General features: G+C 44.5%; 2 protein-coding genes across 6 annotated transcripts; one reads left to right on the top strand and one right to left on the bottom strand.

Annotated features, from left to right (window-relative positions):
* Nucleotides 1-101: 101 nt before the first annotated feature.
* LOC146519402 (E3 ubiquitin-protein ligase CHIP-like) lies at nt 102-4,488 on the top strand. 5 transcript variants are annotated; one of them, XR_014873666.1, is made up of 9 exons: nt 102-249; nt 1,305-1,515; nt 1,655-1,853; nt 2,002-2,167; nt 2,262-2,349; nt 2,462-2,518; nt 2,596-2,712; nt 2,856-3,059; nt 3,919-4,488. XR_014873666.1 is itself a non-coding variant. In XM_085156564.1 (8 exons), the coding sequence occupies exons 2-8, from the start codon at nt 1,396-1,398 to the stop codon at nt 2,979-2,981; spliced, it is 873 nt and encodes a 290-aa protein (XP_085012690.1). In that variant the 5' UTR covers nt 102-249; nt 1,305-1,395; the 3' UTR covers nt 2,982-4,488. The 5 variants fall into 5 exon arrangements, 4 of the variants coding, with proteins under 4 accessions (XP_085012690.1, XP_085012691.1, XP_085012692.1 ...); XM_085156564.1 differs by having other exon boundaries at nt 2,856-4,488; XM_085156565.1 differs by having other exon boundaries at nt 121-270; nt 2,856-4,488.
* On the bottom strand, nt 4,035-10,625 carry jmjd8 (jumonji domain containing 8). The gene is made up of 9 exons (XM_085156574.1): nt 9,060-10,625; nt 8,071-8,166; nt 7,930-7,978; nt 7,732-7,828; nt 7,586-7,654; nt 6,974-7,093; nt 5,639-5,706; nt 5,235-5,369; nt 4,035-4,832 (listed from the first exon to the last, which is right to left on the bottom strand). The coding sequence occupies exons 1-9, from the start codon at nt 9,152-9,154 to the stop codon at nt 4,752-4,754; spliced, it is 810 nt and encodes a 269-aa protein (XP_085012700.1). The 5' UTR covers nt 9,155-10,625; the 3' UTR covers nt 4,035-4,751.
* Nucleotides 10,626-13,503: the final 2,878 nt, after the last annotated feature.

Genomic DNA, 13,503 nt, shown 5'->3' with positions numbered 1-13,503 from the left:
ATATATTAATAAATTACTTTCAGAGAGAAAAAATATTAAAATGCGAAATATTTTAAGGTACTTTCTGTCCCAAAACCCACTTCCGGACGTGATGACGCGTTTTTCATCACGTCCAAACCAAAACATCTGTTGGCAGCTCGTAGCTGTGGGCTTTATCTTGGCGTTGTATTTTATATAAAAACGACATATTTACACGTCACAAAGGAAGCGTGAGCCCTTCGAGGTCCAGGTGGTTTTCAGCCTCCTCAGGTGTGTAGCCGTGACGCTCAGGTACGCTTTTAGCTAGCTGGGTGTGTGTGTCGCATCTGCTACAGCTAGCTGTGCTGGCTGATAGCAGACTTCGTTGATTAGCTTTATAGCCCCGTTTTAATTAAACAGCGTGGGTGGAGACCAAAGATCTGAAGAACCAGGTCAGAAAAAGAGGGAAAGAAACATATTGACATTAGCATGCTAGGGCTAGCTTCACATTAGCATTTCCTCCTGTATGCTGTGTGGGCGGTGAGAGCTCAGAGCTCCGTGAAAAACGGGTTAGTCATGTTTTCAGTGTCTGTGGTGACGCGCAGTAAGAACTAATAAATGCACTCAAACTGACATGGTAGGATCACAGCTACGTGTAGTTTTGTTTACCTGCACAAACTCAGTAATCAAAGTTACAGCATTGTTGCATGTAGAATAGAATAGAATAGAATAGAATAGCCTTTATTGTCATTGTACAAAGTACAACGAAATTGGAGTGCCACTCCCTTGGTGCAAAATAAATATAAATGTAAAATATAAAAAGTACAATAAAACAACCGTAGTACTCAGACAATAATAAGTACAATATATACAGGATAGCAGCATAATATAGTGACAATGGCAAGTATAGTTAAGCAGGTTTAATTGTTTTGTGCTTATTTACTGCGGTGACAGCTCTGGGAAAGAAGCTATCCCTGAATCTGTTTGTCCTGGTTTTATGTGACCTGTACCGTCGGCCTGACGGTAACAGTTCAAACAGTTGATTACTGGGGTGAGAGTAGTCCTTAATGATATTGCCAGCTCTGCTGAGGTATCGGGAGTTTGCAATGGCCTCCAGACTGGGCAGAGAGCAGCCAGTGATCTTCTGGGCTGTGTTGATGACCCTCTGCAGTCCTTTCCTGTCTGCAACTGAGCAATGTAGTCAATAATATCCTGATTGTGTAATCAAAGTCTGATCTCATCGTCCAGTCAGGACAGGATGCTGTTCATTAGGATCCAGCTCCTGCCAGGTAAAGGTACCAAACGTCCTCTCACACGGACTCACTCTCTGGATCTTTCCCCTCCAGTTTCCTCTTCCTCCTGTTGGATCCCAGTGTCAGGATAGGGAAGCAAAGCGAAGCAGCAGCTGCTGGTGGTGCAGCCAGCTCGGGTGACAAAATGTCCGAAAGTCCGGAGAAGGATGCCTCGGTGTCGGCTCAGGAGTTGAAGGAGCAGGGAAACCGTCTGTTCCTGAGCCGCAAGTACCTGGAGGCCGCAGCCTGCTACACCAAAGCCATAGTAAGGTGATGGGGAGCGTGCTCGCCTTCCTCCCTCTGCTCATTTTCATATAAACACACTTTTCACGACTTCCATGATTTTCTCTGCGAAATCGAGGTCTGATCAGTGCCGCCTCCTCCGTGTGTCTGCTCTCCATCAGAGCCACAGTCCCTCCATCCCGGCGTACTACACCAACAGAGCGCTGTGCTACGTGAAGCTGCAGCAGTACGACAAAGCTCTGGCAGACTGCAGGCAGGCTCTGGAGCTCGACAGCCAGTCGGTCAAAGCACATTTCTTCATGGGACAGTGTCACCTGGAGATGGAAAACTACGACGAGGCCATCGGCAACCTGCAGAAAGGTACGGCTTTAGATCACGCCGGCTTCTTTTTCAGAAATGAAGAAAGCGAGTCTGCAAACATTTTCACAGTAATGCTCCTCTCATTATCTGCAGTCTCAGCAAATCATTCTGAGAATCTGCATTAAAACCTCTTTGTTTCCTTCTCCAGCTTATAACCTGGCAAAAGAGCAGCGGCTGAACTTTGGCGACGACATCCCGAGCGCGCTGCGCATCGCTAAGAAGAAGCGCTGGAACAGCATGGAGGAGAGGAGGATCAACCAGGAGAGCGAGCTGCAGGCCTATCTCACCAAACTCATCCACGCCGAGAAAAAGAGGCAGGGCCCGAGAGAAACGAGCCGCCGGCCGTTTGGTCGCTGTAACGAGGGCTCCTGGAGTAAAGTGTGTCTGTCTGTGTGGTCTGATCCTCAGAGAACTGGAGCGCTGCAGACAGAAGCAAGAGGAAAAATCCGACGACAGCAGAGTCCGTCAACGCCTCAACGAGATCCACACCAAACACGTAGGCTTTTATTGTGAAATTCTCCTCAGTGACATCAGGAGCGTCCTGATGGACATTAAAGCTGAAACGCTGCCAGCAAACATTCAGATTTATATTATTTATTTATCTGCAGGACAAATACCTGTCGGACCTGGAGGAGCTGTTCTGTCAGGTCGATGAAAAGAGGAAGGTCAGTGATGGTCCGCCGTGTTGTCCTCATACAACGAGCCGGTTTAGGACAAATGAGTTTGTTTTGGTGTTTGACAGAAGCGTGAGATCCCAGACTTCCTGTGTGGAAAGATCAGCTTTGAGTTGATGAGGGAGCCGTGCATTACTCCCAGCGGCATCACCTACGACCGCAAAGACATCGAGGAGCACCTGCAGGTAAAAAACTCGCTCACGTGTTTTCATTGACTCACTTTCAGCACGAAAAACTCATCAAATCCTGATTTTACCAGCGAATGAAGTTTAACTAAAGTCTGTAGTGATGACGACAGGACGCACGGCTCTCTCCTCTGTTCCCACAGAGAGTCGGACATTTTGATCCAGTGACGCGCACGCCGCTCACCCAAGATCAGCTCATCCCAAACCTGGCCATGAAGGAAGTCATCGATGCTTTTATTTTGGAGAACGGATGGGTGGAGGACTACTGATGCAGTTTGTTCAATTCAGCTTTATTTTAAACATCCCAGTCGCAGCAGCCGTCACTCTGGGAGCTTTTATTCTGAAAGGTAAAGACAGCTGCTGCGTGAGGTCAACGGGCCAATCAGCTTCTCCTTATTTCCTGTCACGTGTGTCCTGTTCCGGTGCTGGATGTTTGTATTAAACATGACGTTCGGTGTGCGCGCTAATCCCCGTGAGCCAAAACGTTTAAACTGCAGATGTTTTTTGAGCTAAGTGGGCGAAAGTCCGGGAGAAATGAAAGGAAGCTGCTGTCGAGTCCAGTTAATGAGCAGAAACAAACCCACCACTTCTGCTCTAATCTGATTAAATACAGACTGAAAACGACGCCCTGCGCTGATGGCGTAGCAGTCTGAGAACCACATGACCACAATCACGCTGCTGCACAACAATCAGAGGCTGCGACGCGAGAAAAGAGATCAACAGGTGTGAAATCATCACTCGCCAGCCAATCAGATCTCTGGAAAAAGGACGTAGGAGAGGGCGCTGAGCCGACACGTTCTTTATGACTGTACGCTGCTGAAGGTGTAAACATCGCAGGTTAAACTCTGGTTTTACTGGTTCGCGCCCGCGTCGCCGCTCCGAGCGCTTCGGCTGTAGATCTTTAATGTTTGAGACAAAACTGGAGAGTCCTGTTTGTCAGGCCAGCGCTGCGTTCACGGACACCCGGAGCAAACACGAGACATCGCAGCACGCTTGGTATTCTGTACGCCGGCCGGTTTTCACTCGTTTCATCCTCGATGTTTTTATTTTATTGTTTCTGCTTCAGATCAATCAAGTTAAACCTGCGTGTTTGTTTAGTGGGAGCCGATTTTCAGGTGATGCGACGTCTGTACAGGAAAACTGATCAACCTGCCGATGTTCAGTAGAAATAAATGTGAATAAATCTTTCATGTTTTTGTATTTCAGCCTCAGTTATTCGTGCTCGTCTCGCTCAGTGACCACAAACGATCCACAACCAGCTAAAAAGACAAAATGAGAAAAAAGAAACACTCACATCTTCAACCTCAGCTCTTTTTTTTCCCCCCGGTGAGACGCAGACACCTACGGAGGCCTGCAGGGGCCAAACATATTAAAGGTTTTGCATGAATAAAATAAATGGGCACATTGAGACTGTATATAAAAGATGGAAATGATTACTGACTCCGCCCACATTGGGGCCTCTGTATTAGCGTTTTGGCTGCATCCATGTTGGCTTTTTGGCTCCAGATGTGGAGATTTCACAGCTGTCACATGCTTTTTGCATTTTGGAAGAAATTTTTCCCGAGTGCTTCCCCGACCGTTAGAGGCAGCCGGAGGGTCGGAGGTCTCAGTGTTGGAGTCACGTTACAGTTTGTTCAGATGTTCGGAATAAAAACATTTAAACATTAAAAAAAGTTTAGTTCCTTGGTTTAATTCCCAGGATTGTAAGGACTTTATTGCTTCTCCGTGACCCCTCAGGGTCGCCGTAAAAAAGTTAACATGACAGAAAATCAAATCTCATCAAAAAATGAAAAGATGTTTGCATTTGATTTCAAGTAAAACCTGTTGCAGCACACGGACCCTGCAGTGCAGAAACAGAGCGTGATGGTCAACGTCACAACAACCTGCTACAATAAAAGTAATCTGTGAGGTCTGCAGAATTAGACCCACATCACTGCAGACATCCTAAAATGACACAAATCTGTTCTTTGTGGTTGAATCCCTCCGTGAGTCAGTTTTCTTAAAATGTTCCAGGAAATCCTTAAAGACGTCCTGAGAGCTCAGCCCAGGAAGGTGGAGATGAAGACGCTCGTGTCCAGGTTTAGAGTGGCGTGCCACCAACGGTCGGGGAAATACAGCACCTGGAGACAAACATGGAGAAACGCACCGTTAGCGCTGCGCTCACGATCCGGTCATTCAGAGTAACGGGCAGCGCTCTGAGGGCTTCGTTCAGAGCCGGTCTCCCGTCGGGGGCTGGAAAACCTCCAGGATGGCTGAAAGCTTCAGAAGCATGAGGTGTAATTAAATGTCCAAATAAGGAAACAGCCTGAGCATCACTGATCTCACATCTGAAGCTTTGCTTAAATCAGCTGTTTATCTGTGGCGTTCTGAACGGGTCACTGCTTAGTTCGCCGGCGTCTGGGGTCAGAGTCCAGACAAAGCTTTTTACTTTACACACATGAACTAACTTTCGTGTTTTTACTGAAACGGCGACCCTGCTGTGTGTGCTCGGGGCGAGTCGTGAGCAGGTTGGGCGGCGTTACCTCTCCAGGTCGGATGGTGCACTCCAGCGGGGCCTCGTCCTCCAGCAGGTTGGGGTACGTTTCTGTGACCCAGGACAGGGTGGTGCGGTTCGGGTGGAAGTGAGGCTCCTGATCGGGCGGGTAGAGGAACCACCGCTGTGGGAGGAGTTATTCAGAGGTTAACAGGAAACACATCACTCTGTGAGGAAGCAGTTTTATTTTGAAAATCTGACGTTGAGATGCTGCCACATGACCCGCAGATTTAAGCAAGCATTTACACAACCACAACTCATCCACTCCGTTACTGGAAATCCAGCTCTGAAAGGCTGAGATCCACCAGAGGGCGCCACATGGCCACAAAGCCCCTCCCCTCCCCACACAGAGCCTCTTTAATTAGTTTAATTAAGCAGCTGGATTCCTCCCACCTTCCTTCCATAGATGACCTCGGAGTATCCCGGGCCGTGCCAGTGGAAGGGGACTCCTGTTCCAGGACCTGAAGAAGAAGAAAGCGGAGCTACAGTTTGGATTCCACCAAGGTTATTATCGTTAACGAAAACTAGGAGTGAAAAAACATTTTCGTTAACGGAAATAAAAATAAAAACAAAAAAAGGAAAACTAACTAAAATTAACTGAATTTATAGTAAAAATGTGTTTAGTTTTCATTGATGTGTGCGTGTCATACAAGAGTCAAGGGTGAAAATGAAGTTTAGTTTCCAGATTTTTTTCTTGCTGTGTCTCATTATGCCAGCAGGTGGCAGCACGTTAGTCGAGTCGTCTGTGTTGCTGCTCCGTCCACGCGCAGAATCATGTCAGAAACTGACTATAACTTTGAATATGACTGTGTTTTGGATAAAGCAAGTGTCTTGTAGTGGAAACAGACAAATTATGAGGGACATTTCTAAAGGGGAAAAAATCCCACAAACCTTAAAGTGCACTTGAAAAGCTCACACAAGAAGGCTAACCTAGCTTAGCTTGAGAAGGTAAGGGAGCACACTCAACCCTCATCCCCAGAAAACAGAAGCTAACCCCAGGCAAGGCAGCGTGATGCATCCCGAGACAACAGGACGGGGATATCTACACAACTGTGTGAGTCAATTACCTTCAAAAAGTTTATCAATTCACTTGAACCAAAATTACGAACACCCGGTGCTGCGAGAGTTAATAGTCTCATTGGGGCCAAGATATACATTTTATAGTTGCCTGGTATCAATGGTTGTTCATCTGCCTTTATTTATTTATTTAAAGAACCCATAGGTGGGAATGTGAGTTGTCTGTCTCTGCGTGTTAGCCCTGCGACAGACAGGCGACCTGTCCAGGGTGCAGTATGGTAGCTGGAATAGCAACATACCCAAGGATGAGCAGAATGACTGATATGATGAAACTGGGATTTTGTTACACTTAATTATTGCAAACACAACTAAAACTATAACTGAAACTAATCAAAACTAAACTGAAACTAAGGATTTTCAAAAAAAATAAAAACTAAACTAAACTAGCAAACAATTGGTAAAAACTAATTAAAACTGATATAAAATTGAAAATCTGAAGTCAAAACTAAATAAAAATAAAAACTAATGAAAATTGCAAAACTATTAAAACCCTGGATTCCACTCTCGGATATTTCAGAGATTTCTTTCATTTTAAAAGAATTTTCACAGTAATGCAGAGAATTCTGTATCACACGACTCCTGTCAGCTTTATCACATCTTTTTCCTTCTCTTGATTTTATGTCATTCCTCGTTCGTCTGCTGCTCTCTGACCTGCGATGCCGAAGCTGTACGCTCCGCTGGTGAGCGGCAGGACGTACGGCGGAGACTCGTAGTGCTCGAAGAGACTCTGCCACTCGGTGAAGTTATTGTCCCCGAAAAAATACAGCGTGTCTGCAGGAAAGTCGAACATCATTCAATAAATCTCACAGCAGAAAACAGACGGAAACAGATTAATAAGGAAAACAACAAAATACGTTTTAATCATGAATGAAAACAAAACATGTTAATAAAAGCAAAATATTAAAAGTAGAAAACATTTAAAATAAACAAAGTCTGACAGAAAATTCAGACTAAATAAAATAAATAAATGAAGTGAAATAAGTTTTAAAACTAAATAAATAAAAGGAAGACGTCACTAAATAAGAGGAAATACAAACAATTAAAACCAAAAAATATGAATAAACTAATAAGAAAATCTTTTTTTTTTTTTTAAAAAGTGACCAAAAATGTTTAGAATTAAACAAAAAATGACGAAACCTAAAAAACTTGAATAAATGAAATGAGAGAAAACAAAACAACAAGTTTAACAAAGCAAAGCCAGAAACAAGAAACCAAACGACAGCGTTTCCTGAACGCCGTCCCAGCGGCGGCTTTAAGACTCACCGCTGCCGAGGGCGTCCGCAGACTGAGGCCTCAGAAACTCGTCCACGTACTCCTGGAAGGGAACGTCCACTGAAACACATCAGCACAGTCAGGAGCAGGAAGTGAACAGGTGTGTCTGTGAGGCCGCACAGGTGAGACGGGCGTACCTTTCCTGTAGGAGTAGGTGTTGGCCGTGCTGAGCCTCACTCTGCGGGCGCCGTACTCTCTCAGTAAGCTCCACTTGGAGCACAGAAGCCTGAATTTCTGAAACGGAGATCCAGCGTGACCTTTCAACCTGTTCACCTGCCTGCAGCTCAGTCATGTGACGCTCACATGTAGATAAGAAGTCTGTTTTCAATACGTACGGTGTTGTCAGTGAGGCCTCTGAGGATGACCGGCCTGCTGTACGCGTACCTGCAGGAAGCACAGCTGAAGGTTAGTGCTGCTGTTTACACGGTGATGTCATCAGTGACTGTCTGCTGAGAAGCAGCAGCTGACTCACGCACCTCTCCATGAACTGCTGGTACGAGAGCGACGAGCCGTCCAGCACGTCGATGTTACACCGACCTTCATCCTGAGACCCGACGTCTGAGGCCGAGAACCTGAGCAGAGCGAGGCGCACAGGTAAGAGCAAAGCTCACCTGTGGAGCTGCTTACACGCTTCAACAGCAGCTCCTCAGTCATTTAAATCCGTCTCCCTCGTTCCACCTTAAAAACCCAACATTCATGTCACATTCGAGCTGATGACCTCCAGGATGCGAGGAGGAGGGAGACCTCATAGCAGCCATGTTATTGGTCACATGATGTCATTCAAAATGCTCCAACAGCACAAACACCTGTGTCTCCATCCACGTGTCAGTCACAGAAGCCACGCCCCTAATAATGCAAACTTTAAATAGGTGAGTTATAAACACAGGTGTTATCAAGAAGCGATTTATCTACAGGCTGCAAACATGTTTATTTCTGCTGGAGAGTTTTAACCTGGGAGTCTATGGGACTGACTCACTGCTGCCTCTCCTGGACGTTGGGTGAACTGCAGCCTCTCAGCAGCTCACTAATCTGAATCCAGAGTTTATCTTTAAATGATAAAATGATGTTCTCGTTTTAATTTCCACCCTCGGATCTGCTGAAGTGCTGCAGGAAGCTAAGATGGGAAAATCTGAAATTGTGCTTTTATATTTTATTAAACAATAATAAAAATAACATGAAATTATTTTATTTATTTATCTGTGCGAGGACAAAATCAGCTGCCATATGACGTTTTTAGGAGCACGCGGACAGTTTAATACGGTTATATTATCGTAGTCATAATCGTGTCTGACCAGGCTCATTCTGCATGAAACTTATGACGTCATCAGTGCCACTGAAATCGCTCCTCGTGGACACAGCTGTTAACTTCACAGATTTTTGAACGGAGTCTGGTTGAAACTACAGCGAGGGTTGGTTTGAATGAGTTTTATGCAAACGTGTCAGGCTGAAGCAGAGTGTAGCTCACCATCCTCCATCCTCATCCTCCTCCTGCTGCTGCAGCTGCGCAGTCACTGCGGCGGTGAAGAAGATAAAAGCGAGCCGCACCGCTTGGATCTCCATTCTCCCCAAAACCCTCCGCGAGCTTCGACCGAGCTCAGCACCACAAATCAGCCTGTTTCTCCTCAGTGTCAGACATGAACGTCAAGTAAGCGCCGACTCCTACTTCCTGGACGACAGCCAATCAGAAAGGACCACATTAATCAGACCGGTTGATGCGTTCGAGGTGCGTGGAACGTTTGAGCGCCTCTGTAGATTGGTTTGTAGTCCTCAACTTTTTATTGCTGACAGGCCCGTTTCCCTTCAGCACTGCTGTGACCAGTGTTGGGGAGTAACGGAATACATGTACCGCCGTTACGTATTTAAAATACAAAATATGAGTAACTGTATTCCGTTACAGTTACCGTTTAAAAAGCTGGTATTTAGAATACAGTTACTTTGTTGACATAAATGGATTACACGGCGGTACTTCCCTGTTTCATATTGTGGCGGGTCAGGACTGTTTGGGTTTTGTTTGACAGCTACGTTCTGCTGTTCCAGGCGGCAGCGTTACGGTTGCCATGGTTACAGGGTGACGCTCTCTCTCTGCGTGTTTCCTGGGTGAGAGAGGGCTTTTTGTTGTTGTTGTGCTAAGCTAACAGGCAGAATGCTACAGGTATAGCTCTAAAGAATGTAGCATCATAGGCAGTGTAGTCCGTGCTGCAGGGAGAATGGACTGCCATACACGTTATGTGTCTGTGAGCGAGGGAGGGAGAAAAAGGAAAAGTACGAGCTGTCATCGAACAGAAACGGGAGCTGGAAGCATGTAAATATAATAATAACCACTGCAGCCAAGAAGAGAGCCTGACGAGCCCAGTTGTAAGTAAGCTATTAAGACTCGACTGTACACCGTGTTCGTGTTTTCCTCTGAAACAATAAGTTCTGTTGGAGCAGCCTTTCAACGCCTCTCTCTGTCTCTGCTAGCAAAGTTGACCCAGACAACAAAGTAAAGCTAGTTTTCGGCTACGAGCCGACACAGAACCCACCGTATTATCCAGAGGTCCCTTTACTACGGTTCGGAGCCGCGGACCTTCAGTAACAGTAATAAATCACAGCAATAGTACATTCATGTAGTTGTAAACAGCATGATAATATATTAAGTAATCCAAAGTATTCAGAATATGTTACAGAATACATTTTGGGGCATGTAATCTGTAATCTGTAATCTGTAATGGAATACATTTTAAAAGTAACCTTCCCAACACTGGCTGTGACCCACCTGGAGCCGGTGACCTTGATAAAGTCCTGCTGTTTGTTGCTGCTCTCATGCAAAGCGGCACAAACTGCAGCACATCTGACTCTTTGCATTCTTGTTTGACTAAACAAAAAATTTGCTTTCTAATCTGAGACCTAACCATCGACGGCACGCCTCCATGTTCCTCCTCTATAATCTGTTTCCTGTTAGCTGCTCATTTGCATTTTGTATTTACACCTGCTTTACATCTGATAGATACAGACTACAGTATTTAAACATCAGCCGCCTGTTCAGAATGAACTTAAACACATTACACATCAGTTGAAATGTCTCATGATTCAGAGTCAAACTTGTTAGGATACAAAATTCTATATTTATTACCATGTCACTATTTATTTAAACGAGTTAAACAACATGTAGCTGTACTGATGACAGAGGAATGTATATTTATTATAGTCAAATAAATAAAAGGATTTATAGAGTCTTGCAAATTAAACTCAGGACTGTAAGTGCAGTCAGAGCCGTGAATGTGTGGACAGCTTTTACACTCAGGATGTGATTAAAGTTCAGACCTTCAGCTTCAGAGCTTTAACACAAATGTTCAGCAGTTACAGACATTTTTATACGCAGCACCGTTTCAGAGACTCGGACACGAATAAAAAATTGAGCGATGAGCCCTTGATGGGTAGGTGAGGCCTGTCGTCATCACACAGCTGAAACATCCATGAAAGTTAAAATCTTTGAGGACCAACAGAAACATCTTCCTCAAAATGATGCTGCAGAAGAACAAAGTCTGTTAAATGAAGAATGAAGAAAAATTGGAAATATAAAAGAAATGTAAAAGAAAAGAGTGAAAGTAAAACTGCAGAGAAAGAAGGAAATGCAGAGGAGTGTTCACCTGCGTGCTCGCAGGAAGACGTGCATCTTGCCTCCAGGCTGCAATCAACACCGAGGCTTTTCTGTGTCTCACTCTGCTTATTGATTCAACAACTCGACAACCTCTGCTAACGGCCGCAGAGAGGGCCACACGTCATCTAAACATCTCCGTACCTTCATAACCTGCCATGGACAGACACGTGGAGGACGAACGCCGTCCCAAACTGTGATTACATCTACAAAAACACCCGGCAGCGCCTCTTCCTGCTGACAACAGCTGTCCTATAGAAAAAAACAACAAATCAGAGCAAAATAACCAGCCAATCATAAATCAGCACAGTCATACGTGACCTTTCACCTCATCAGGACCCTGATGGAGTCCCTGCAGCTTGGACCAATAAAGAACAGCTCTGTGATCGATCATGACGTTCATCTGATTGATCTGCAAAACATCAGTTTATTTAACACGGAGCCACAGACGGCATCAAAACCCACCGTTTAACAAGTCTTTAACAAGTACACACCGAGAACAGCAAAGAGGCGGAGCCTCTTACAACAGGTGAACTCAGGTGTGGTGGAAGAAAACAGCAGTTGTTCCTGTGATCACCATTAAAACTTTTACTGGGAAAAACTGTCGCGCGTCCTTCATCAAAGCAGCTGATGAACAAAGTCCGACATGAAGGAAAACAAGCTTCCGTGCACCGCTGTTTGTTTACAGAGAAACATCTGCTCCAGGAGTTTATTAAAGATGATTCATGTTTAGATGATACAGCTTAATGAAGGCCGACGGCATATTTACATGAAAGCAGCAAACAGGGAGAGTCGTGAGGTGTACTAGACCAATGTTCAGGTTTTCACAACATTCTTCAGATTAAAAGTCAAATAATATAAAATACTGTATTAATTTAAAAAAAAATCTTTAAAAGAATAAATTTTATTTTAATATGACATGTACATACTGTTAAAGTGAATTGTTAAATGTTTGTCATTGTTATGTTTATCATTTGTACATTGTATTAAGGAATTCTTTCTGTCCTCCCCCACCCAGATTCTTAAGATTCTGGGTGGGGGGGCGGTAGTGTTTTTTATCACAGGCACATCCTGGTGAAGGTCTGTTTGATGTTGGTAAACTTCACTGTGTTATCCAGGGTGTGGGGGAGACTACCCTCTTTATGACCAAGGATGTTCCTCCTGCTTTTATGTTATATGACCCTTTGATCAGCAGGAACACACACACACACACACACATTCTCACATAACACACACACACACACACACACATTCTCACATAACACACACACACACACACATTCTCACATAACACACACACACACACACACACATTCTCACATAACACACACACACACACACATTCTCACATAACACACACACACACACACACACACATTCTCACATAACACACACACACACACTCACACACACATTCTCACATAACACACACACAGTGCCTTGTCTTTGTAACCAAGGGGGGTTACGTGGGGAAGGTACGTGTTGTAAACTATTGTTTATTCTGTGAACATTGTCAATAAAAGGAGGCAAGAGGAGGCCGTCGTCGAGGTCATCTGTGATGAGCTGAGATACCGACGAGGCCTCCCTTGCAAGTGAAACGATCGCTGTTGCCTTGTTTTTCTTTCACGGGAATAAGTTCTGGGATCAGCGGGGTCTGACTTTAGACCCAACACATACAATCAAAGCATTTTTTTGAAAAAAAAATTTTCAGTTAAACTTTTAAATTGGAAACCAGTTAGAAGTTCATTTTCAAAGACTTCTGATGATTCTATATTGCTCATTAATAACACAAAAGCATTTCTTATTTGATTCCTCAATTAATCGATGGAATAATCGATGGATTACACTGAAAGAATGGACAGCTGGTCAGCAGCTGTATCTTATTTCCAGAGAGAGGGTCAACTCATTTAACATGGAGGACCCAGTCAGCTGATGCTCACTGGGCGAGTGATGCTTTCGTCTTCCTGCCAGTGTGATGACGTTTCACTGCACATTTAATCCCTCACGTCTCCGTTTGAGAGAAACATCACTTCATCAGTGTGTCTCAGTTTTTCTACATGATGCAGAAAAGTGTGAGATTATTAATAAAGTTCTGACAGCTGCCCAGAAAGCTTTTCTTGATTCACAATTTTATTTTATTTTTTATTGTTGTTGTTTTTATTTTTAGACCCATGGTCTAACTGTGTGACATGTATGAATGCCTGCATGGAAGGAACTGTGAAAGCATAAAAATGCCGTTAAAACTCCAAAATTGACGCTTTCCTTCACATTT

This window comes from Neolamprologus multifasciatus, chromosome 4 (genome assembly GCF_963576455.1).
Source record: "Neolamprologus multifasciatus chromosome 4, fNeoMul1.2, whole genome shotgun sequence".
NCBI lineage: Eukaryota > Metazoa > Chordata > Actinopteri > Cichliformes > Cichlidae > Neolamprologus > Neolamprologus multifasciatus.
Note: the sequence above shows the minus strand (reverse complement) of the source record. Positions and strands in the feature narration are given on the sequence as shown.

Coding starts and splice junctions, on each gene's coding strand:
- LOC146519402 (XM_085156564.1), top strand. CDS start 1,396: ATGTCCGAAAGTCCGGAGAAGGATGCCTCGGTGTCGGCTCAGGAGTTG. Junction 1,854..2,001: donor CATCGGCAACCTGCAGAAAG/GTACGGCTTTAG, acceptor TTCCTTCTCCAG/CTTATAACCTGGCAAAAGAG. Junction 2,519..2,595: donor AGGTCGATGAAAAGAGGAAG/GTCAGTGATGGT, acceptor GGTGTTTGACAG/AAGCGTGAGATCCCAGACTT.
- jmjd8 (XM_085156574.1), bottom strand. CDS start 9,154: ATGGAGATCCAAGCGGTGCGGCTCGCTTTTATCTTCTTCACCGCCGCA. Junction 5,370..5,638: donor AGGTCATCTATGGAAGGAAG/GTGGGAGGAATC, acceptor CTCCTCCCACAG/CGGTGGTTCCTCTACCCGCC. Junction 4,833..5,234: donor GCACCATCCGACCTGGAGAG/GTAACGCCGCCC, acceptor GTTTGTCTCCAG/GTGCTGTATTTCCCCGACCG.